The sequence below is a fragment of the Pleurodeles waltl genome, chromosome 8 (assembly GCF_031143425.1).
Source record: "Pleurodeles waltl isolate 20211129_DDA chromosome 8, aPleWal1.hap1.20221129, whole genome shotgun sequence".
Classification (NCBI taxonomy): Eukaryota; Metazoa; Chordata; class Amphibia; order Caudata; family Salamandridae; genus Pleurodeles; species Pleurodeles waltl.
The window spans coordinates 666,949,713-666,975,793 of record NC_090447.1 but is presented as its reverse complement, the minus strand read 5'-3'; the positions used below and the strand labels follow the sequence as shown (position 1 = coordinate 666,975,793).

The window sequence follows — 26,081 nt, the reverse complement described above, 5'->3', positions numbered from 1 at the left end:
GATCTACTCAGACAATGAGAATAAACATGTTCAACATGTCAAGAAAATTTTGGCAGCCCTTCGTAAACACCATTTATATTTCAAGCTAACCAAGTGTGAGTTTCATGTTACCACAGTTGAGTTTTTAGGGGTTATCCTTACCCCTCAAGGTATGGTGATGGCAGAAAGGAAAGTAAAAGCTGTATCTGAATGGCCCATCCCAAAGACTGTTCATGATGTACAATGTTTCCTGGGCTTTGCAAATTTTTACCAGAGGTTCAGCAATCATTTCTCCCAGACAGTGGCTCCAATTACTAAGTTATTAAGAAAGAAAGAAAAATTTGTATGGTCCCCAGAAGCAGACCAAGCCTTTTCAACTTTGAAAGAAGCTTTCTCCACTGCCCCAGTCTTGACTCATCCGGATGCAGATCGACCTTTCATAGTGGAAGCTGATGCTTCAGATGTGGCAATAGGAGCAGTCTTGTCACAACGAAACAAAGACTCTGGTCAGCTTCATCCTGTAGCTTACATGTCTCGGAAGTTGAACGAAGCCGAACAGAACTATGTCATTGCTGAAAAAGAGCTTCTGGCGATTCGTGACGCCTTTAAAGAATGGAGACATCATTTGTTGGGAGCTAAATATACTGTCACAGTATATACTGATCATCGCAATCTTCAATTCATGAGTTCTGCCAGACTTTTGACTCCTCGGCAATTACGCTGGATGCTGTTTTTTGCAGAGTTTGATTTTGTGGTAACCATCCGGCCTGGTAAAGATAATCGCAAAGCTGACGCCTTGTCCCGCCAAGAGTCTACCACATTGCCTGCAGTTCAAACCTCCAGAGCTATCATTGCTCCTGACAAGGTCCTATGTATCATAAAAACAGAAGATTTCTTTGAAGACATCCGCAATTCATTCACTGTTGAAAAATGGCAGGCGTGGGCCCAAGCAGATCCGAAAAGATCAATCAAGCAAGGATTACCCTTTCACGATGCTCGTTTGTTCGTGCCCACTACCAAACTTTGCAAGATAGTGTTTCATTGGTTGCATGTTATACCTACAGCAGGTCACCCTGGTACTCCTAAAAATCTTGAATTAATCCAACGCTATTTTTGGTGGCCTACCTTAACAAAGGATGCAAAAACAATGGTAAACAACTGCGAAGTCTGTGCTCGCACTAAAACAAGTCATTCAAAACCGAAAGGGTTGTTACACCCACCCCAACCCCCAAGTCGTCCGTGGGAACACATCTCTTTAGACTTTATTACAGGTCTGCCAGTGGTTCAACAGCATTCAGTAATTCTGGTGGTAGTAGATAGTCTCACGAAATATGGACATTTCATTGCCTGTAAGAAATTACCCACCTCTAGTGAACTGGCAACTATCTTACTGAATAGAGTGGTTCGTTATCATGGACTGCCAAAAGTGATCCTCTCCGATCGGGGATCGCAATTTGCCTCCAACTTCTGGAAGACATGGTGTAAAACACTCCAAGTGACATCTACCCTATCTACTAGCCACCATCCTCAAACAGATGGTCAAACGGACAGACTAAATCAGACTTTGAAGCAATACCTACGTGCTTACGCTGAAAAAGCACTTAATTCATGGACATCAATGCTCTGGTTAGCTGAGTTAGCCTACAACAACTCCTTCCACACGTCTACTGGCGTTACACCCTTCTTTGGTTTGTTTGGCTATCATCCTGACACCTTGCCCATCACAATTCCTCAAGAAAGTTATCTCACTCCAGCTGTGTCAGAAATCATTCAACATTTGCATCAAACTCAGAAATCGATTCAACAACATTTAGAAAAAGCCAAAAAAAAATACAAAAAGCATTATGACAAGAAACATTGTGAGGGACCGCAGTATCAACCTGGTGACAAAGTGTGGCTTTCCACAAAACATATAGACTTCAAGAAGAAGCACATGTTCAACCCCAAATTTATAGGTCCTTACACTGTTCTTCAGTAAATCAATCCTGTGACCTATAAACTACAATTGCCAAAATCATTATGGATTCATCCAGTATTCCATACTTCCCTCTTAAAAAAGGCAGTCCAAAAGGTCCACCCTCATCCAGCTCCTGTTCTAGTGCAGGGGGAAGAAGAATATGAAGTCAAGAAAGTGTTGGACTCTAAACTGAGAGGGCTTAACCTATGGTACTTAATCTCATGGAAAGGTTATGGCCCTGAAAGTAATTCATGGGTTTCCACATCTGATGTTCATGCTCCAGTACTTGTGAGACGCTTTCATCGTTTTAATCCATATAAACCAGGCCCTAGAGCGCGCCTGGGAGAGGGGAGTACTGTCAACACCAGGACAGTGCGCGCTCTATGGGCATCTAGAATGCAAAAACCCAACACTCGCAAGATAATGTAATTTATGCATTGTGATGATATGTTATTGTTTAACCTTTTGCATTGCAGAATTCCATCCAAAAGATTTATTTTTAAGGTGCTTATAAATACTGTACATTTGCAATGTATTGCTGCAGACATTCAGAGTGTGTTAGGGTGTGGTCCCTTTCCAGGGCCTTCTAGAGACTTTCCCTGCAACATGCCTGGGCGTGGTTCTAGGCTGGGCCAAGACTCTATAAAAGAGAGTCAGCCCAACTTCCAGTGCTCACTATTCAGAGGTCCTGGTGCAGAGCAGCAGCTTCTTCCTGAGCTCCTGTCCCTGCGGCCTATTTGGATTTTCCAGTCTTCTGCACTCATCTCTCATTGGTGATCACTGTTTCCAGGCGGTAAGACAGTGTTTGGACATTTCCCAACACCGTAATTGAGAATTTTCATATTCTTGATTTTGATTCTTAAATGAATAACAGATTACTTGTGTGCTGCCATTTTTTGACATTTGTATGGTGGTTTGCAAATAGGGAGGACGCGCAATTTATTCCATAAAGATTTGACTTTGTTATTACATTGTTGTTCATTGCGCGCTGATATTTCTTGACATTTACATGATGTTTTACGAGTTGGCAAGACGTGCAATTCGTTTCATGAGCATTTAACTTTGTTGTTCATTGCGCACTACCATTTTCTGGCATTTACATGGTGGCATTCGAATCGGCAACACGCGCGATTCTTTCCTTGAGTGTTTTTTCATGTTATTCATTGTGCGCTACCATTTCTTGGCATTTGCATGGTGGCATTTGAATCGGCAAGACGCGCAATTCTTTCCCTGAGTGCTTTTCATGTTGTTCATTGTGCGCTACCATTTCTTGGCACTTGTATGGTGGCATTTGAATCGGCAAGACGTGCAATTCTTTCCTCGTGTATAAATAATGTAAATTACTGCGCGCTACTATTCTAAGACATTTTCTTGGTAGCATTTCAAGTTGACATGTTGCGTGATTTATTCCTTGAATCTACGTTGTGTGATTTCATGGTGCACAATTCTTTATGGTGTTTAATACTCATATAAAAATCTGCAATGTGTGCAATTCACTTCCCAATGTTTTTTCTGAGATGAACACAACAATACCAGAGTTCTAGATGTAATGCTGTGTGTTCCTGATATATATTCTTAAAAGGAGATTCATATGGTTGTTTAGAAATTGCTCAGAGTGTTTCCTGATTCTCATGCTAAAGAAAGTACTCGAATCTGAAAGTCCTATTTAACTTTTCCTGTTTCCTCCTCAGGCATTCGGTCATCTAAAGCCTAGTCAGTTTTAGGACTATTCTAGGGTTGTTCATGTTTTTCGGAAAAGACGAAGCTTAGAGTTGTAGCATGGTACTGATTTCATGAGATGTAATTTTGATGTTGTGTTTTAACCTTTTGCTTCCTACAGGTCTCCTTCCCAGCTGTTCCCGTCCTAATCCCTTTTCCCCACTTGGACACTCTTAGACTCTGTGATAAATCTAATCAGAGTATTGGAGCTGTCTTGTGGTGGAAGTGTTGGGAACGTGCACAAACCCCGAGGATCTGGTGACTCTGACAACCACATGGCAAGTGCTGCATCGATTCTTCTCAGGAATTTGGGCTGCGTCGTTCTGGTTCAGCTTTGCGTCGATCCAGTGGGCCGTGCGTAGATGTTCCGGTCGAAACATTGGCGCTGTGTCAATCTTCTTTTCACGAAGTCGGGCTGCGTCGTTCCGGTTCAGCGTGCAGTGATTTTCTCACCACGAGGCAGGGTGTGTGTCGCTTTTTGCAGGCTGTGCGTCAATTTGCGCTGCACAGGAGTTCTTTTGCAGAGATTAATTCTTTTTGGTCCTGAGACTTCAGGGAACAGGAGGCAAGCTCTATCCAAGTCCCTGGAGAGCACTTCTCAGCAGAGCCAGATCATAGCAAGGCAGCAGGGCAGCAGTTCTTTGCAGAAAAGCAGTCCAGGTGAGTCCTTTGGGCAGCCAGGCAGTAGTTCTTCGCAGGTTGTGAGTTCTGGTTCAGGGTTTCTTTTTAAGGAGGTGTCTGTGAAGTAGAAGTGTCTACCTCAGAAGTGTCTAAGTTGGAAGGGTCAGAGACCCTGCTTAAATACCCAAATGTGCCTTTGAAGTAGGAGAGACTTCAAAGAGTGGCTTAGAAGTGCACAAGGTCCCCTTTTAGTTCCATCCTGTCTGCCATGGTCCCAGTAGGGGGTGTGACAGTCCTTTGTGTAAGGGAAGGCTACTGTCCTGTGACATGTAAGTGTCAGGCCCTCCACCCTCTCAGCCCAGGAAGACCCATTCAATATGCAGATGTCTGTAAGTGTGACTGAGCATCCTGTGTTTGGGGTTATCTGAGTGAATGCACAAGGGAGCTGTCAACTAAACCTAGCCAAAGGTGGATTGGAAGGCACAGAAGGATTTAAGTGTAGAGAAATGCTCAAATTCTAAAAGTAGCATTTCTAAAATAGTAATATAAAATCCACCCTCACCATTAAGCAGGATTTTATATCACCATTCTGGCCATACTAAATATGACCTGGCTACTCCTTTCAGATCAGGATCTACCATTCAAACAATATATGAGGGTAGCCCTAATGCTATCCTATGAAGGGAGCAGGCCTCACAGCAGTGTAAAATTAATTTGGGACTTTTACACTACAAGGACATGTAGGACACATATGTTCATGTCCTGCTTTTTACCTACATAGCACCCTGCCCTATGTGCTACCTAGGGCCTACCTTAGGAGTGACATATGTAGAAAAAGGGGATTTTAAGGCTTGGCAAGTACTTTTAAATGCCAAGTCGAAGTGGCAATGAAACTGCCCACACAGGCACTACAGTGGCAGGCCTGAGACATGGTTAGGGGGCTACTTACGTGGGTGGCACACCCAGTGCTGCAGCCCACTAGTAGCATGGTCGATCCCTACATTTTTTCAGCGTGGCATGTATTTCAAATCAAGATCTCGGGCAAAGAGCCCCCCTGTGGGGCCCGTCAGACACTGCAGCGCCAGTCTGACGAGGACCAAGCCCTATGATGAAGCATGACATCCAATGGATGCGTGAGGGCTCTTGCTTCTATTTTTAGGAGTGCATAGTGGATTTCTTCTTTTTCTTTGGAACAGTGTAGCTTTCTGGATTGGTATTACTATTAGGGAGACTGTACACTGGACCACATAATCTCCCTGTCCCTTCTTTGGTTAGATAAACTACCTTTTGCATACACAGCACCCTGTCCACAGTGTAGTAAAAGGGGAGTTCCAGGCTTGGCAAGTACATTTAGATGCCAGGTCCCTGTGGTAGTAAACTGCTCACGCAGGCCCTTGGGTGGCATGCCTGAGACAGGTTTCAAAGGCTACTTCTGTGGGTGGCGGAAGCTGCGCTGCAGGCCCATTAGTAGCATTTAATTTACAGGCCCTGGGTATAAGGGATACCACTGTACAAGGGAATTACAGGTAAATTAATCATGCCAATCAGGTGTAAGCCAATCATACCAAGTTGAGAAGGGAGAGCACATGCACTTTAGCACTGATCAGCAGTGATAAAGTGTTCAGAGTCCTAAAGCCAAAAAAAGAGGTCAGAAAAAATAGGAGGAGAAAGGCAAGAGTTTTGGGGATGACCCTGTAAAAAGGGCCAGGGCCAACATAGAGTCTAACAACAAATGACTGCAGGCAAGAGCACAACACTAATATTTTTTCTTGTTTTCATAGTACGCTTTGTTTTTACATTTTCTTTAATATTGTAGATTACAATTGCCAATTTAAGCATGTCATATTAATAACAGTATATACCAGTGCTGCTGTATAAAGCGAGTCCACTTGAAGCACTGAACTCATCAATGAAGAACTGGGATAGTGAAATATGCTCATCTGTCTTCAATGACTCATTCGCATGCTTCCAGAAGAGCATGAGGTCCTCCTCGTTGTAAGCATCTACAAAAAAAACATAATATTTTAGTAGCTGTCTTTCACCTTTTTTTCATGACAGTAGATCAACTGGATCAGATTACACATTTTTAAATATATATTTATCAGCATTTGTTGTAATACAAACCATACATTATGTAGAACCACATTTCAGTAAGGCTGATTAGGTGGCAGGAAATGATCATGTGAAACACAGTTATGGCATAACCAACAATGCATCAAACATAGCCACACATGATCAGCCTTAGAACATTTCCAAAACATTCTTTTTAATTAAAACAAAGCAAGGGGCTAGCCTAATCTTTCCCCACAGTATGGTCGCCAGTGCAGCTTAGGCAGAGCGTAGACGCATAAAAGTGTTATATTCTTCGTGGTCTGCAGACCTCTGGTCAGGAGGGAGGGGAAGGGGAAAACATGGAATTGAACGTAGGTTACAAAGAGCATACTGCTGTGGGGTGTTTCAATCGCAGATAATTAATAGTATCAAATGAGGAGTGGGTAAGAGGGCATAGGTGGGCCAGAAGCTCCAGTGTGTACAAGGGTGTTACTGCCATATTCAGGAAGAAATTAAGTGGGTGAGGTGCAGGGCCAACCATGGGGGTTGTCGCAGGTGCGATGGTTATGATCCTAAAGAAGAAACTAAAAGAGCTTTCTTCTATCAGTGTGCGTTTGCTTCTATTGCAGTGCCCGGTTCTTCGCCCAGATCGCTATCAGCCGACCCAGTCTGCTCTTCGGATTCCGACCCCTTCTCACCTTCCAGGTGATCCCAGTTCTCCAGCACCTCAGTCCACGGAGCAGAAATTGGGCATCTCCGCACCCCTCCTACATCTTCTCTAAGCAAGACCCCTTCTTGTGACATCTTTCACCCACGTTTTCAGACCTGGCCCCACCCCAGACTTCCACATCATTGTAATTTTTCTCTTGGCTCATATGAGATCAAAATCCAAGAATCTAGGGCCCACGTTCCACGGTTTAGGTCTGGGGAACCCTCCGCCACAAGAGGCAAGTCTCGATTTTGCACAGGTGTGTATGGCCCAGTGTCGTGCAATCGTGGTGGATTACATACTTGAGTGAAGGTCAATATAGCAGCTGCAGATTACTGATTTGCAGTGATCCAGGTGTTTCTTTAATGTACACAGCTAGCTAAGCTTCAAAGGTAGGTTCAAATTATTTCCACCCAAAGCATTTGCATATTCATGCCAGCGTCCACTGCATTTACCACACACTTTAGACCGGACCATCATATTTGAACCCAAACTACTTGCTTGTTAATACTGTAAATTGTGGAGCTGGTCCCACTTTTATTTGTGAATAAAAATAGATTTAAAAACGTAGCTGCTCTAAGAAACAAGCATTTCACAAAAGACTAATAGGTTTTTATGGATGGATGCCCTTGAAATGCTGCAACCAGAATTTTCCCTATGAAGACTGTAGTACCTTAACCAGTTACTAAAGGATCCTTGTCAGACCCAACTCTTTGCTATAGCCGTGTGCATTACTTGAAGCCATTAAAGGTTCATTGAGTCAGTCGCAAATGCTTATTGTAGCTGGTTACAGTATCCTAACTTGTTAATAGAGGTCCCTTTAGTCATACACAAATGCTTCCTGTACCAGGGGCAGAACCTTAAGACATTCATAGAGGTCTCTTGGGTGAAGCACAAGTCTCTGTTATAGCAGACTATAGTAATTGAAACTGTTACTAGCGGTCCTTTGATTTAGACACAACTCTTACATAGGTTTCCAACACTTCACTTTTAGTCTCAGAATACCAGAGAATCCAGAACAGATAAGATGTCCTTGAATTTATATTTGCTCAAAGTGGAAAGAAGCAATGTTAAAAAAAAATCCTGACAGTGTTTTTAGGTCTGGGCTGGACAGCGCATGAACTGTCTCTTCGTTACTATGGTGTACAGAAGGGGGATTGCAGTCCGACCATTCCATACCATTAGTTGACTTTATTTCTGCTCTTTGCTGCTTTATAGTTGGCCAGCTCAAACCAGTCATCATTTCCTTTTCTTTGTGTGGCGCATGGACCAAGCACTGATTGATTCATTTTAATTATGATGCCCATGCCACTTGCACTGTTATTCAGTTACTGTTTCTTCCCCCCACACCTACCACTTTTTGGTGCTCTTGCCCCTGCCCTTCACCCCACTCCTGCCCGTCTTTACTTTAAACATTAACACCCACACTTTCAACTGGCCCTGTAACACATTTCTCCAACAGTTACCAGATTGTAGGAAATGTACTTGCAACGCCACTTTGACTCAAAATGCAACATTACCCTATTGAAAAATAATGTACCATCACATATTTTGAAACCATAAACCTTTTTTTTATTCCTCTGTTCTAATTTATAATAACCAGGATACCTTTATTTAAACCAAGGCCATCTTTTATTTACTTAACACATGCAAGCTGATTTCACATAACATATGCCATTGCCGATGTTAACAAGATGTCAAAGTCACATTCCATCATGGACAAATTAACTTCAGATTTTTACTCCAGTCACTGTTACAAACTTCAGATGACGCAAGTCTGCGCAAGTTTCGCCAAAAATATTTTCTTTGTATACAAACACTTGTCTTTTCACCAATGGCCGTTTAATTTGACTACTTATATTTATTGCCTTCGTACTGGCTTTCCTCATCCGGCTTCCCAGTGTTTCCAAAACCATCCCCGTGTTCTTTGTTTTCTGTTGTTCAGCCTGCACACATTTCCACTCCACCCCATTCCATGACACACAATTCCATGCCCCACAATGCAACGCCGCACAATTTCACTCCACACAATTACATTTCGCACAATTCCACTACACGCCACACAAGTCTACACCACACAATACCACGTCTCAGAATTTCACATCTCAAAATTGCATGCCACATAAGTCCACTCCATGGCACATAATTGCACTCCACGACACAATTCCACTCCTCACAATTGCATGCAACATAATTCCACTCCACGCTACATAATTCCACTCCAAATAATTCCACACCATGCAACACAATTCCAGGCCACACAATTCCACTCCACTGCACATCACACCTTATAATTCCATACTAAATCATAGCATTCCACTCCACGCCACATAATTCTACTCCAAACAATTGCACTCCACTTCACACAGTTACCCTCCTCATTATATAAATGCACTCCATGTGGCACAATTTCACTCCAGGCAACACAACTCCACGTCTCACAATTCCACTCCATACCACACAATTCCATGCCATATAACAATTCCACACCACACAGTTGCATGTCCCACAATTCCACTTCACACAATTCCACACATCTCACATTCCACTACATGCCACACAATTCCACACCACACAATTCCACATCTCACAATTCCATGCCACACAATTTCACTCCATGCCACAGAATTCCAATTCGCAGCGGATAATTCCACTCCATGCCACACAATTTCGCTCCACACAATTCAACTTCAAACCATGCCACTAAATTTCATGCCACTCCACATAATTCCACTCCAGCCCATGCTGCATAATTCTTCTCCATTCAATGCAACATAATTCCATGCTATGAATTTAATTCCACAAAATTCCACTCAACACCACATAATTCCACTCCTTGCCACATAGTGCCACATAATTCCATGCCACACCACATCATATAATTACACTCCAGGGCACATCATTCTACTCCACACAATTGTTCTCAAGGTCACACAGTTGCATTCCACATTACACAATTGCACTCCATGTCACACAATTGCACTTGATGCAGCATAATTCAACGTCTCACAGTTCCACTTCTTGCCTCATGCAAAAACAGACTAAGGTTTCCAGTTAAACCTAGACCAAATATGATAAAATTGCGTAATCGAGCGCATGCCACTTGATTTAGCCAATGCCAGTTTCTGCTAGTAAATCTGCTCACCACAGGGGGCGTCAGAAACCAAGGCTCTAGCAATGCAAAGCCACGCTATCACAATGGCAATAGAAAGCAGTTAGTCCCCAAGTCCACTCCCAGTCCACAGCTCAGCATGATTTCCTTATGAGTAAAATGTAGGGCGTCACTAATACACAACCCCATAAGCTGACTCACATCAGCCCAAAAAGCCCCCAGCATGGGACATAAAGCAAACATATGTAATATACCAGGTGCGGAAAATCTGCATTTGGGGTATTTAGCCTTTTCTGAACTGATGACCCGAGCCCACCGCACGATCCTGCTGGGCGTGTAGTACAACATACCCATGGTTTTTAATTGTTGAACTCTTAGGTTAACCGAGTGAAGCTACCAACCAGCATTTGACCAAAAAATAGTCCCTAATCTGCAAATACTTAAAAAAGGAATAGGTAGGGAGGTCGAGCTGACTTTGCAGATCTTCAAATATACTGAAGCCACTGAGATCGTAAAGCTGCCTAAACATAGAACTCCCTGTTTAGCCCAGCCCTTCCCCACCTTATCATGAACAATTGTGGGCAACAAGGGTATCCCAGAGAGGCATATACAGGCTTATAAGCGACAATGAGTATACAGCAGAAAGTTCACGCCAAATGTATATGGTGTCCCTAATGCACTTGAATCGCACCCACTTAAAACAGTTGGGATCCCCAAGCCTAAACATGAACATTCAGCATTCTTGCCTGAGCGACATTAAATATGGAAGCGCAACTGGGTATCCTTCGTAAGTAAAGCACAAAGTCGTCTGGCAAAGGCAGCCCAAAAATACATCTTAAAATCCAGGAGCTGAAAGCCCCCTTGATTACAGGGAAGCTTCATGAGACAAATTGCATGCCTAGCCCACCTATATCCCCAAATAAAGCTACTAATAACTCCATCTAGTTGTTTAAAGAAGAAATTGGGGACTCGTAAAGGAATGAAGAAAAACAGGTATAAAAATGTGGGTAGTTCATCTTAATAATCCTGCACCATCAGATACTACTTAGGGGGAGCCGGCTCCAAAATTGTAACTTCATTGTGACTGCCTGCAACAGAGGCTCATAGTTGAGTCTAAATATTTGCTCTACTCACGGAGCGAGTTGATTCCCGAGGTAAATAGCTGAGGATGTAGCTCCCAATTTCGGGCTGTCCAAAAAAAATTAACCAGCACCTGGGTTTTATCGAGGTTCAATTTGTACCCCGAGAACTTACCAAATCTATTAGCTTCATTTTGAATGCAACATGACACTACTCATGGATTACCAGAATATACCGTGGCATCATCTGCATAGGCCGTGATCTTGAGTAAATATCCATGATAGAGAAAGGGCTGAATATTGTTATTCCAATACAAAGTCTGCAAATATGGTTCTGGATATAGCACAAATAACAGAGGGGACAATAGAGACCTCTGTCTAGTACTGTGATACATTCTAAAGGAGGTAGATACATTTCCAACATGGACCAATTGAGTACCAGGACTGATATAGAAAGCCTGCGCCCACCTTAGAAAATGGCACCTAAGACCAAAGGCCCTCATCGTGATCCAAAGACTTTCCCACACAACCCAATCAAATGTATTTTCTGTGTCCAGAAGTACCAGACTCAAATTGAGGGCAGTTTTCTCCACCATGTGAAAAGCTGCTATTGCCGTTTTGACAGGTGCCGTGTTAACATGCATTGGAATGAAACCAATCTAATAATGTGATGTCAAATCAGTCATAAAGGGGGCTAGCTGAACAGCCAAGATCTTGGTGACTATTTTAGCATCTGCATTTATAAGAGATATAGGTCGATAAGACCCAAGTTACTCAGGAGGTTTTCCTTTCTAAAGAAAATCACTATCTGCGTTAAATTCCAGGATCAAGGGACCTCACCACTAAACCCTATCTGCTGAATGACTTGAATGAGAAGAGGTAGAACAATTTTCTTAAATGTCTTATAGAATTTCAGCAGGATAGCATTGCCCCCAGCAGCTTTGCTTGTAGGTAGTGCCAACCTTGTGTTGTTAATCTCACAGGCTGTAATTTCCTCCTGAAGAACAGAAAAGGACATCTTGCTTCTCCAGAGCCTAGAATGGGTCACTCTCAAGCTGTCACTGAGCACAAGCCTTCACTTTTTACAATTTTACAAGCATTACAGGCCCAACAGGCGGAGGCCTGTCAATACTACGCTCAAGCCAGGGCTAACAGTGCTGCTCTTAAGCATTCCCTGGCCGAGGTCACCAGCAAGGTAGCCACATTAGCTACGGATTTGACTGAGCTCCAGCAGCGGGTCTTGGACCTTGAGGATACAGGAGCCACAGCAGAGAGGAACCTAAACATTCATGATTGGGTTCTAGACTCTATGCAATTTAAGCTTGAGGCCCTCGAGAACCTGCAAAGACAAAATAACTTCTGCATTTTTGGCATACCTGAGGGGAAGGAGGGGTGATAATCCCTGGCAGTTCATGGAGCAGCTGCTACAGGAGGACTTTCAGGATCTGGCAAATTGTGATTGGGATCCGCAGATATAGAGGTTAATTCAATTCAGCTTTATTTCGGTAAAAAATATACCATAAAAGCTCCTATACAAACACTTAAATAAATGTAAAAAAGATTAATTAAAAACCATCACGGTGTTCTTTGACTAGGAATAATAAAATACAATAAAACTCAATATAGATGGGGGTCATAATCCAAATACATATCATAACTATCTATTCGTGAGTGCCCTAGTTTTATAAAATATTTATAGATATGCTAACTGCCAGAAAACAATTTATCAAACAAGAAATATAAGACATTAAAAACAATTAGTTTTAGATTTTAGTCTAATATGCAAGATAGCCTCCAAAAATGTTGCTAAACTGCAAGCCACTGACACATTTGGATCCGTTTTGCAGATCCTGAGAGCCAATGAATGATTCCTAAACCCCATAGATCTGCAAAGCAGTACAATCCAGCGTGCCCTCTGCTTGGAATACGCTGGACAGTGAAAATGAACATGCGCCACGCATTCAGCGGTTCCACATCCCATTGGGCATAAGTTAGAAGGGTTGTTGGATTTCAGCCATCTACAAGTAAAAGTACATAAGGGGAGCACCCCTGTTCTAAGTCTAATGTAAAGTGCTCGTGCTAGTGGAGATAAAATCACATCCATATAATGTTCAAACTCATAATGGCATTTTTACAATAAAAAACTGTTAGTCATGCTAGTCGAGGATATTTTAGCCAATTTGTCTACTTGTACATTCAACCAGTACTCATCCTTCACGACCTGGCTAGCATTTTTTGGCAAAGAGAAAGGGCCTGACCAGTACTCTCCCAACCCAAGTTCAGCAAAGGATCCTTCGACATATTTAAGCCACCTGACCTTTTTTTTATAGCATGCATGCTTAACAGATCGCTCAACCAAACCCTATATGGGCTCTAAGTGTCCGCTGACCAGATACGGATCCAATATAATAAAGGCCTTAAGGCCGCAATATGTGCAATGGAATGGAGATTTAGGTCCATCCCGATCGGCAACAAGGGGGTACGTCTGGGCACTTTTAGGAGCGATTTTACAAAATAGTTTTTGGCTCTTTCTAGGTCCTCCAGGTTGCAATAAACCCATAGCTCAGCACCGTATAAAGTTCCCCCTCTGGCTTGGGCCTTATATATATCCATGGCTGGGGTAATTGCAAACCTGGGAGACCTAGCAGCATACCTCAAGATACCCCCTGACTTTTGTTTCAAACTCATAAGCGACTTCAAAAGATGAGCCTGCCATTTTTGTAAATCCTCCAATTTGATTCCTAGGTAAGCGAAGGCAATGACTCTTTCTAGCAACACACCCTCCAGGAGTGTAGGTTTCCTCATTTTGTACTTTGTGTCCCCATAAACCATGTACTTTGTTTTGGCTGCGTTAATTTCCAATCCGTGATCTTTGCAGAAGCCCATGAACTTGGTGAGAAAATTAGAGAGCCCTAAAGCAGTTTGAGATAGCAATAGATTATTGTCTGCAAATAACAAACAAGGGGTCTTTACTCCACCCATCCTAGGTGCATCATTGTCACAATCCAGAAGACAGGAAATGCACCCATTGATAAACAGGAGAAAGAGGATGGGGGCCAGGACACATCCTTGTCTCACTCCTCTACATATTGGAATCTCATGCGTTAGCTCCCCATTTGACCCCCAACGAATTCTAGCATAACTCTCGGAGTAGAGATCTTTAATTAAGTTTAATATGGGGCCCGTTACTCCAACCCTGCTCATAACTTCCCACAATTTGCAGCGTGGAACAAGGTCGAAGGCAAATTTGAGATCTACAAACGCAACAAAAAGCTTCCCTGCGTCGTGAGGAGACGGAAGACCTGACCAACCGTGCTTATTTTTTGCTTGAAACCTGCCTGAAGATGACTAAGGGCTTGATTTTCTTCGATCGAGTCTTTGAGCCACCTCAATACCTGATAGCAGAAAATCTTTTTCAGATTATCCAGTAAACTAATCAGTCTATAATTCCCCGGAACACCCTTCTCCCGTTTTTTATGTATAGGAACAATAATTGTTCCCTTCCATGTCCGCGGGTAAATTCTCCTTGTCAGAAGGGCATTTGATACTCTGTTGATGTAAGGGCCCAAATAATTCACATCTGATTTAAACATGTCTGAACGAATACCATATAACCCAGGGACTTTCCCTGATTTTTGATCCCTAATAGCATTCTTGGTTTCCTTCAAGGCAAAAGGGGTCAAGCTAACTGTAGAAAACAGGGCGTGGGAGGATTTTCTGTCATTTATGGTGAGGGGAGAGGATCTAAACAGTACAGCTTAGTGAAATAAGTAGACCAGGTTTCCTGCGAGATGTGACAAATGGGTCTAAGATTCTCATTGCGACCACTTCTGGCCACCAGGAACCAGAAACGCTTAGGATCTGAATGCTTGGCTGCCAATACCAAGTCATGCCATGACGACTCTTCCCACTGGTTTTTACTAGACTTAAGTACAGATGGGTAGTTGCGCCTTGCACAAGATATCTTGCCTTTGTCTCTTGATCTTATTGCTTTTATAAGAGTATGCTTGGCGTCTCTACAGACCTTGCCAAACCACCTCTGATGAGGGTTTGCTCCTAGATTGTTATTGTCCCTGGTGGTTTTAAGGAATAGCTCTCTGAGGGCCAAGAAAAATTCTGTATGCAATGTCATAAGAAAGGATCATCAGAAAACTGTTGGGTTGCTACTAGAGCATGCATTATTCCCCATAGTTTATGAGAATTTCTAAAGGACTCTCATTTTACAGCACGCTTGTTGGAGGACACCTAAATAACGTCAGGGGCATCATAATTGCTGCAAACCTCTATCCTAGTAAAGAGCTGCCTGTCATAAGTTACCAGAAGGGGAGCATGATCACTGTTGTGCAAATCACCCACCTTAACATCATTGATAAGGTGCCATATCCAGATAACAAGAAGAACAAGATCGAGTATACTACTATACGGTCCTCTGAAAAAGGTAGGTTTTGCAGGCTTGTCTGATGGGAAACGCCCATTTCCTGGTCGAAGACCATGCGTTATCATAAGATCGATTATCTGGAGGGCCCTGTTAGTGGTTTTGGGGTGTTTCATCTGTGTTGAATATGGGGGGATATTCCATATTAAGTCTTCATATTGAGTGGTCTCAGAGAAGACTGAATTGGGCTCAAGAGACACATTCAAATAGCCAGCTATGATAATATAATGAGTCAAGAAGTGATCCGACACCAGGGAATTCAATAGTTGGATCGTTTTAGATGAGTGGTTGGGGAAATCTGGTCTATTGTAAACATTAATACACAATACCGGTAGACCTTGGTTGGATTGGATCGATATTGCCAATATATCGGGCGAGTCCACATAAACTTCCTTTGCATTTCCCATTTCAGAGATTCTTATCCATGTGATGAGGACCCCCGCTGCTTTTCCAGCTGGAGACAGTATAGCTTCCTTACAAAATGAACAGTACTCCTGTCTATAAACATTTGCAGTGGCGAATTCCAGCCACATTCCATGACATGAGGTTCAACGATGAGGACTCAAAATCACAAACACCCTCCTGGGGAGTACTTAATTTTGCAGAACTCTCCACAAATTTAGAGTGTGCCTTAGTAACATTGGGCAATGGAGTCATGATCCTTGGGAAAGAAGGCTCTAAAACTAGGTTGTCAAATAGGAGAAGTGTATCCATAGAAAAAGTTATCTTAACACCCTGAGGCATTGCAGGAGGGTGCAGTCAATCAATAATCGAGGAGTCTGCAATTTGATCCAATTTCCGTGGACTTGGCCTATCAGTTGAAAAATCGTGTTCCTTCGCATGGGTTACACACAGTATTACTCCAAGGGGGGCTAGGGACCCAGAACCCCCCTTTAGTGCCCTGGGAATCAAAATCGATGGTGGAATCTTCACTAGGGGGCTGAACACTGGCCGGCTGCTGGTAAGATAGATGTTTGAGCCATTCCGCATAGTACTCCTGGCTTCCATACATAACAAGCCCTTTGCCAAAGATGGGCTAGATAACACTAGCTTTACAGAATCCCAATGGCCTGGCTTGTCGCTGAATCGTTCAGCCGAAATAATATCCGAGTAGATGATGGAACCACATTGTCTAGTGTGGCGTAACCAATAGAAAGCTTTATTAATCAAGGATAGATTATGTTCACGAGTGTTGGGGGGCACATGTAAACTGGGTGGCCATTCGCATGGCGTCTGCGTGGGTCGTATGCAAGGGTCAAGTCCCATTCCAGTTTCATAGATGGACGGTGGCAAAGTGATGATTCAAGGTGACCCCTGCGGTGCGATCAATAAACAGGCTTGACGGGGGCTCCAGACGCACAACCATCCCACCTAGGACAGCAAGAGCCACCTGCATATGTAGCTGCCTCAGGACCTTGAAAGGAGGGGTCTGAGCGTTAGAAATGGCCACCTCATCCTCGTGGGTGTAAATAGTATCCTTCCTCACATTGGAGAGTCTGGGGGTATTTAGTACTTCTACCAATAATAGCTTCAATTCTCTCACTTCATCTTTTAGGCCAATAACAAAGGAGGCCAACTCCTCTTGCGTCAAAGCTTTTAAAGGTAAGGAAGGATTTCACGTTGCAGATTCCAAAGGTGAGTGGGGATTTCTTTGGTCATTAACAGGGTCCTGTATTTCCAGCAGCGAGAAGTGATTGGTACAAGGAATGTCATGAACAGTCACGTTGGCTGGCCTGAGGACTTTGGTATTAGAAGGCACTAGAGTGGATGGCGGAGGATTTACTTCCCTACTTCCAACCTGGGGTGCCAGTGGCAGCGAGGCCTCTCCATAAGAAAGAGTACTACTCTTGCTGGGGCGTCTAGCAAGCAGGTAGGGATAGAGAGAACCCTTTCGTGGATTTTTCTCGTTTTTGCTCAGTATAGATTGGACTTCCTCCATCAAACAATCTATTTCAGTGGTAACACAATTGGAAAGGGGATGAGATGATTGGAGAAGTTTGGGTATTTTTGTTAAGGCAGAGTCTGATGCCGGACTTCCTTTTGGCTTTCGCTTTCCCATTGTGGATACTATAAGATGTACAACATAAGCTAATAGATGTTCAACAGCAACAAATACCTTTAGGCTCTCTTACCGCCAAACCAAGAATGTTGGCCCAGCCCGGCCTCAGGCAGACTCTGACGGGCGCAGAAGGGCCCGCCCTTGGCCAGGGCGCTGCCTGCGCGCATCCCGCGTTGCGGGGCTCGGTGGCGCACTTGGTGCGCTCGCGCTCCAAAATCCACCCCCTCGGAGGAAGAATGGTCTCCTGGGACCGCGAGTCCCCCCGGCAGCAACAGGCAGGCAGGCAGCAACACACTGCGGGGCTCAGCGGCGGGCTTTGTGAGCCTGTGCTCCAAAATCCACCCCGTCGGAGGAAGAATGGTCTCCTGGGACCGCAAGTCCCCCGGCAGCAACAGGCAGGCAGGCAGGCAGCAACCAGAGGTCACATCGACTTCCTATCAACTGGTCTCAATAATCCAGGCATCCTCGCCCTATTATGATCTTCATCTGGACCTTCTTGCTCAGACAGGCTATTTATCTCAAAGCTCGACATGCAGCTCAAACTGTTGATTCTATCATGATCTATGCTTGCTCAGATCTGTGCAAGGCCACAATGGACAGGTGCTAGAAGCTGTGCCAGTGCATAGATTCCTTCAAAGCCCAAGCATTTTTACAAGAACCTGCACGGCTCAAGGTTATTAAGAACGTCCAGAAACAATTCTGTCTTACTCCTCGGGAAGTCTTACTCCTCGGAAAGCCTCTCAGATCTTGGCTACCTGGAAGGACTGAAGGGGTGAAGGAATGGTTAGCTTATCTCATCTGTAGGGCTAAGGGCTGAGGGGGCCTAATGATTCTCCCTGGAACTGGTTTAGATACTGGAGTAGGCACACTTCAGGTGCTGATTGTTTGACCCTATTACTTCTTTTCACTTTAGCCTTTTGCTTTCTATCTTACTATTGGTATTTCGCTTGTTATCCAGGAGTCACATCTTGGATCCCTTAGCTGGTATGATGGGGCGCGGTGGGGCAGTTGTGAGGGCAGGGCGTGGAAATGGCTCTTTTGGCTGTCATCTCCATCGACAGCTGTGGGGTGGGGGTGATCCCTCTAGCTAGCATTTGGGGGGTAGGAGGGTAGCTGGGTGGGTTGAGGAGTGGGGGTGGGTGGGAGGGGTTATTGTTTACTTTGGGGAAAGAAATTGTCAAACGATTGAGCGATCAGTTGAACCTGTGCTATTTTGCTTTGCTGATGGTATTTTAGTTGTTGGCTTGACAAAGGAGTTTACATACCTGACAGAGGGTTTTTTAAATCTGAAATTCGAGGAAAGACACAATGGGGCTTATTAAGTTCATGTGCTGGAACATCTGCGGGCGGAACTCACCTAGCAAGCATAAGCTAGTCCAGGAGGCGATACAGATATATAGACCACATTTTCTCTTTTTAACTGAGACCCATTTAGCCTGCAAAGATAGAACACAATAAAAAAAAAATCAGATATAATGTAACTGTGTGTACCTCTCAGACTGTTTCAATTCGGGATGTTGCTATGTTGGGTGACAGACATCTGGATTATAGGTAGATGGTCCACTGCACAGTTAGTGCTTTATGGCATAAAATATGTGTTTTGTATGGTATATGGCCCCAGTGTTGACAACCCAGAGGTGACACACAGGCTGAATATGGAGCTCTTAGAGTGGCCTGGGGAACTTATTGCCTTGGGTGATTTTAATTGCGTAATGAATTACGGCTTGGACTCAACTAACCGCAGGGCCTCACCTCGGAAGGTTAGAACTAGGGCTGCTATAACCCAAATGTCCCGGCTCCACTGTCTTACGGATGCTAGGAGGGCTCTTTATCCCTAGGCCCTTGGTTATAAGTACTACTCAGCCCCTCATTTGCACTATTCCAGGATCAATCTGGTTTTTGTGCGCAATTCTTTTCTATCATGCAGACATGGAAGTGTGTCCAAGGGTCACCACGGACCATAATTCGGTATTATCATCAAGCCAGCTGCAGGATTTCACTATTCAGAGCTCTCGATTTTCTTTTCCACGCCACCAACTTAAGGATTCAGAATATGTTTTCATTGTTGTGAAAGAGCTGACGGAGTTTGTTCAAAATACCATGGGCACAGCTTTTCCCTTTGTAGTGTGGGACTCTATGAAGGCATTTGTGTGGGGGACCACGCAGCAGTTTATCTGTCGGCAGAATCTAGATAAAACATACACTTTGCAGTCACTCTGCCAGGAAGTAACACAGCTAGAATTATCCCATGCTAAGGACGTCCTCAAAGTAGGTAGTGACCAAAAGAGATTATGGGGGTCATTAGGACCCCGGCGGTCGGCGTTAATATGGAGGAAAGTACTGCCAACAGGTTGGCGGTACTTTTCTCCATATTATGACATTGGCGGTTTGGCTAAAGCTAAAGCTAAACCGCCAATGTACCACACCAACCACCACGGCGGTAATGACCCCCAGGCTGGAGACTTCACACTGCAGCCCGGCAGCCGTCACTTGCCCGCCTGCAGGTTTATGACCCTGCCTACCGCCATGGTTTTTGTCGCATCCTTACCACCACGACACCATGGCGGTATGCACTATCAGTTACAGGGAATCCCTTCCCTGTCACTGATAGGGGTCTTCCCCACCACCCGTCCCTCTCCCCAGGTGTCCCACCACACCCCCTTCCTCTCCAGACCCCTCATACCCGCCCCTCCCTTCACACATGCATACAAACACCCATTCCAACATTCATCCACAAATGCATACATTCATTCACACACACATACATACACGCACACACGCATTCACACAAATTCAACATACACGCACTCACACATCCATACATGCACACATACAACACGCAACACACACCCGCATACACACACGTACAGACATACACACCCCCCCACACACACAACACCCCCCACCCTCCTTCCCTTTTGGAGCACCCGACTTACCTGTAGCCAAGGGGTCCTCCGGCAGGAGACGGGACGGGACCGGGCGCTGCTGCCAGCAGCAGCATCCACCAGGAGAATAGCGCCAGGCCGTATCATTTTCATAATACGGCCAGTGGCGATCTACTGGCATGGCAACCTTACTGCCATCCGCCGGCATGGCCACAGCCGGATCGCAGCCGCAAGGTAATGCTGAGAGGAAGTGACAGCCGGTCACTTCCTCCCAGCTCCCTCCGCGAGGGAGGGAAGAAAGACAAGCCGCGAGGACAGGAGAGCCACGCCGACTTCCATCAGCCACAGCCTCCATCCTGCAAAAAAAAAAAAAGTAAGAAAAATTAGCTGTGTGTATGTCAGTATGTATGCATATGTATGTATGTCAGTATGTATGTATATATGTTATTATGTGTGTGTATGTATGTATCTGTATGTATGTATGTCTGTATGTATGTCAGTATGTGTATGTATGTCTGTCTGTGTGTATGTATGTATCTGTATGTATGTGTGTATTTCAGTATGTATGTATCTGTATGTCAGTATGTATGTATGTATGTATGTCAGTTTGGGTATGTGATGTGTGAGTATGTATCTGTATGCATGTGTATGTATGTCAATATGTATGTCTGTGTATGTATGTCAGTATGCATGTGAATGTATGTATGTATGTCAGTATGTGTATTATATGTCTATGTATGTCAGTATGTATGTATGTCAGTATGTATGTGTATGTATGTTAGTATGTGCATGTATATGTCTATGTGTGTGTTTCAGTATGTGTGTCTGTTAGTATGTGTGTGTCAGTATGTGTGTATCTTTGTGTGTGTGTGTATCTGTGTCCTTTTTGTATCAGTGTGTGTGTCTGTGTTTGTGTATTCCTGTGTGTTGGACCTGGCCCTTTTACAGGATCATTCCCCAGACTTTTTGCTTTTTGCCTCCTCAGTTTTCTGACCTTTGTTGGCTGAGGTTTTGACTCTGAGCACTTTTTCACTGCTAACCAGTGCTAAAGTGCATGTGCTCTCTCTTACAAATTTGGTATGATTAGATTATACCTGATTGGCATATTTAATTTACCTATAAGTCCCTTGTAAAGTGGCATCCCTATACCCAGGGCCTGTAAATTAAATGCTACTAGTGGGCCTGCAGCGCTGCTTGAGCCACCCACTGAAGTAGCCTGTCAAACCTAAGGCCTGCTAGCGCAGAGCCTGTGTGCGCAGTTTCCTGCCACAAAGACCTGGCATCTAAATTTACTTGCCAGGCCCAGAACTCCCCTTTTACTACATGTAAGTCACCCCTAAGGTACGCCCTAGCTAGCCCTTTGGGCAGGGTGCCATGTATGTAGAAGGAAGGACATGTGCCATGCTGCGTGGCCTGTCCTGGTAGTGACAAACAGCCTAACTTGGTGTCTCACTGCTGTGAGTGATTCCTCCTCATAGGATTGCATTGGAAATGCCCTGCCTTATGTGTAAAGGGTATTGTGTGATTTATGAGGGGTAGCGTAGGCATGTTTGGTATGGTTGTGATAGTGGTAAGAAATGCTGCTTACTGGTGTAGGTGTATTTTTTATTATTATCACAGAAAGGCCACTTCTAGAAAGTGTGCATTTATCTGTGCTTATGACTTTGGGGTTTTGCAGCTTGTCTCCAATCCACATCTGGGCAGACTGACAGTTTGGGCTTTGTGCATACTTCTCAGACAGCCTGAACACAGAGAGGGTGGAGGTGTCACAGAGGTTCATCTACATATTGTAAAGCCTTCCTGGGCTGAGAGAATGGAGATGCGGGGCACACCTGCATTTGTAAAGACTGTTGCCTTGCCTCACACAATAGGGTCGTTAACCCCCCCCACTGATGTTTGGAGCCTGTGCTGAAAGGAGAGGGGGGCACTCCCAGAACCAGTTGTAACTGGCTGGAACCTCCTCTCCCTGCCACTGTAAGACACACTGTAACCCTAGTATAAGTACATGGGAATTTTCCCCACAATTTGAACATTCTTGGAACTTGAAACTGGACACAGAACGCTGATGAATGGACTCACCAGGAAACCACCTTGGACTGCTGCGGTTGTGCTGACCTGTGATCTGCCTGGTCACTAGGAGGAACTGCCACCATCTGCACCCCTTGTACTGGCCTGTAGCTGGGCCCACCAGCCCTGTGCTCCTTCTTGTTTGGTTTGCTCCCAGGGGCAGGGTGCTGTGGCCCTCACCCCTGAAAACATTCTCTACAAACTTTGCCCACAGCGCTTTCCAAAGGGTGCTCTTGTTGTGGCTGAGGAAGAATCACTGCCGCAGCCGAGGCTGCAGGTTTGACCTTAGCGCTGTGAAAAGCGCTTTATTGGGAGCCCTAAAGTCACCGCCGCAGCCCGGGCTTATAGGAGAGCCCCCATGCTTTGATAAGCGGTCCTCTGCCGGATAAATCACTGCTGCGACACGGGGGTCGCATTTGCCATCAGCACGAGAAGCGCGCTGTTTTTCGTGCCCCCGGGGCACCCAAGAAGACAAAGACCGGAGCGAGTACACTCCAACAGTGCCCCCGGGGCGAAGCGCGCTTTCTGACCCGCCCCTGGGCCACAGGCAGGCACCATCTTTGGTGCCTGCCCCACGTAACAGCCCAGGTCGGGCTTGGAAGCAGCACGCGCACCGGATCGGGTGTGGCCGCATTAGAGAGCAGGTAGGAAGCCTCATCGGAGGCCCCAGCTTCTCTCTCCCTCCTTTCTGGCAGCCGCGCCGTGGACAAGGGCGGCTGCCTCCCTCTAAGCAGGATGTGGGGAGGGAAGGGAGTTCCCTTCCCCCCGGTCACTGCGCTTGGGGCGCGATCGCCCCCACCACTCGGTTCTTGTGGCTTTTGGCCGCCCCCCCCCTCGGGAGAGGGCCATCAGAGGCCCAGGGGGGCCCCACCAGGATCACGGGTCCCCAGAGGGGCCTGTTCTAAACACGAGAGAGAGGGTGCTGATTGCCCCTCCCCCCAAAGAGCACCACGTGGCCCCCGCTTTTGTGCAAAGGAGCGCCAGGGGCCCCCATGCTCAACTCCTAGGCACTGGGAGTGCCTCTATTACAGAAACAAGTACTTTTTTTTAGAGAATCTAGGCTCTAGGGGCCTAATACAGACTTTTGGATGTTTTAGATTTCCTACCTGTTTACTGTTCCTACATATATGTGCTAATGTTCCTTTTTATGGGCATGTCTAGCTGATATGTATTTATATGACTTGGGAGATATTCTCTAATGTTCTTTTTATGGGTATTTAGGAATTGTTCATGACAAGTGCATATATCTTTTGCTATAATTCCTGACAACTGCTTATGTTGCAGAATCCTGAGTACTTACGTGTGCTAATGTGACCACTGCATATTCTTGCAGAGTATTAGTAACTTGTGTAACATTCTGACAACTGCTAAGGTAGCAGGATATTACTTACATGTAATGTTGGTCTAATTAAGTTTTGTGCAATACAGATTATTTTTACATAGCACAGTGTTGTGTTTATTTTGTGGTGTACAATTTGCGTCACACGTGTTGTGTGTGTTGTGCAAACGCTTTACACATTGCCTTTGGGATAGGCCTGACTGCTCGTGCCAAGCTACCAAGGGGGTGAGCAGGGGTTATCTTGGATGTGTAACTCCCTACCCCGGACTAGAATGGGTAGGGTCTGCCTGGCTGAGGTGCATACCCTAGCCAACCAGAAACCCCATTTCTAACACTGTGGGTGGGGTTTGGGGGCAGGTTGGAGACAGGCCCAGACCTTGAGCAGTGTTAGGGGCCCCAAAATTTCTGATGGTGGCCCTGGCGCCACTTTGAGATGTGGCTGCTCTCAGCCACAAGACAGGAAAATATTATTTTTTGCTGTTAGTCCTTCTGCGGCTGATGGTCAGAAGAGTGCAAAGATTTTTTGGATGCCAGCCACTGGATGTGAGAGGCATATGACGACATGACATCATATCCAGCGGCTGCGCTGCAGCGACATTTCTTTTCCTCGAACTAAGCTGAGCTGCCCTGTCTGTATCTTGAAGTACAGGTAGGAGTAAAGGGGCTTGGGGGACCTATTGTGCATTACATTTGGGGTGTGCATTAGGGGGAGGGGGATCAGCAGTGTATTAGATAGAGCTCTGCAAGGTGAAATGTTTTCCAGAAACCGACCACAAGCCATATGAATGAACGGCCCCTTCTCTGCACAGCACATATTTAATACCCAGCCCTCACTATTAGATTCAAGGCTTTGTCAGATGTGACAAAATCTGTGCGGTTCGTACTTCCAGTTTCCAGGGGGATGATTATCAGCTCATTCTTCTTGGCTCTAAACTGAAATTGCTATGGTCAATTTAATATTATTAGCATACTTGGGCCACTTTTCACCTACATCTGTGATAAGTGCCTGCTAGTGAGAGAGCTTGTGTGTGTGTATGTGCCTGCTAGTGAGTGGGCTTGTGTGTGTCTGCTAGTGAATGAGCTTGTGTGTGTGTGTGTCTGCTAGTGAATGAGCTTGTATGTGTGTGTGTGTGTGTGTGCCTGCTAGTGAGATTGTGTATGTGTGTGTCTGATAGTGAATGAGCTTGTGTGTGTGTGTGTGTGTGTGCCAGCTAGTGAGTGAGCTTCTGCGTTACTGCTGAGCACTGACCATTTGCGTTACTGTTGGACGCTGACCATTTGCATTACTGCTGAGCGCTGACCATTTTCATTACTGTTGAGCACTGACCATTTGCGTTACTGCTGAGTGCTGACCATTTGAATTACTGAGCGCTGACCATTTGCGTTACTGTTGAGCGCTGACATTTTTTATTTTAGTTTAGTCATTATTGCTGGTATATTGTTTTTGTAGCTGTGTATTTATTCGTATTTTACTAAAAGCAATTTTCAATCCCTAAGAAATCATTATGTCAACAAAAAGAAAAATTTACTCTGAGTGCAGGGTATTCAAAGAACATTGGACTTACGAGTACTTTTTCATGCAGTACAAAGAAAGAGCGGTTTGTCTAATATGCCAGAATTAAGTGTCTGTGTTCAAGGAATACAATTTGTGTTGACACCACGAAACTCAACATAAAGATAAATATGAATGTTTGGTTAGACAAGTGAGAAAATACAAAATTTTAAAACTGAAAAATGGATTGGCAACTCAGCAAAATACTTTTGTGAAGCAAAAGCAGCTACATCATTGCAAGCAAGTTTTCAAGTTGCCAGGCTCATAGCACGCATTGGCAGACCATTCGTAGAGGGAGAATTTGTTAAAAAATGTCTTCTTTATGTTGCCAAAGAGATATGTCCAGAGAAGGCTGATTTATTTAGTACAATGAGTCTTTTTATGACCTACAATTACATTAAGGATTGAAGAAATGGGGGAAAATCTGCATCTGCATTTGAAAAACTCTTTAAAAATGTTTTTGCTATTTTTCATTGGCACTCGACAAAAGCAATGATGTTCGTGATTCTGCACAAC

General features: G+C 44.7%; 1 protein-coding gene across 1 annotated transcript in view; it reads right to left on the bottom strand.

The window, feature by feature from the left end:
• Positions 1-26,081, bottom strand: part of LOC138249546 (gamma-aminobutyric acid receptor subunit rho-3-like) — a 1,472,352-nt gene that overhangs the window by 80,080 nt on the left and 1,366,191 nt on the right. Inside the window, exon 6 of the mRNA XM_069203495.1 lies at positions 6,139-6,279. Within this exon, the coding sequence (XP_069059596.1) occupies positions 6,139-6,279 (141 nt within the window). The remainder of the gene's footprint in view (positions 1-6,138; positions 6,280-26,081) is intronic.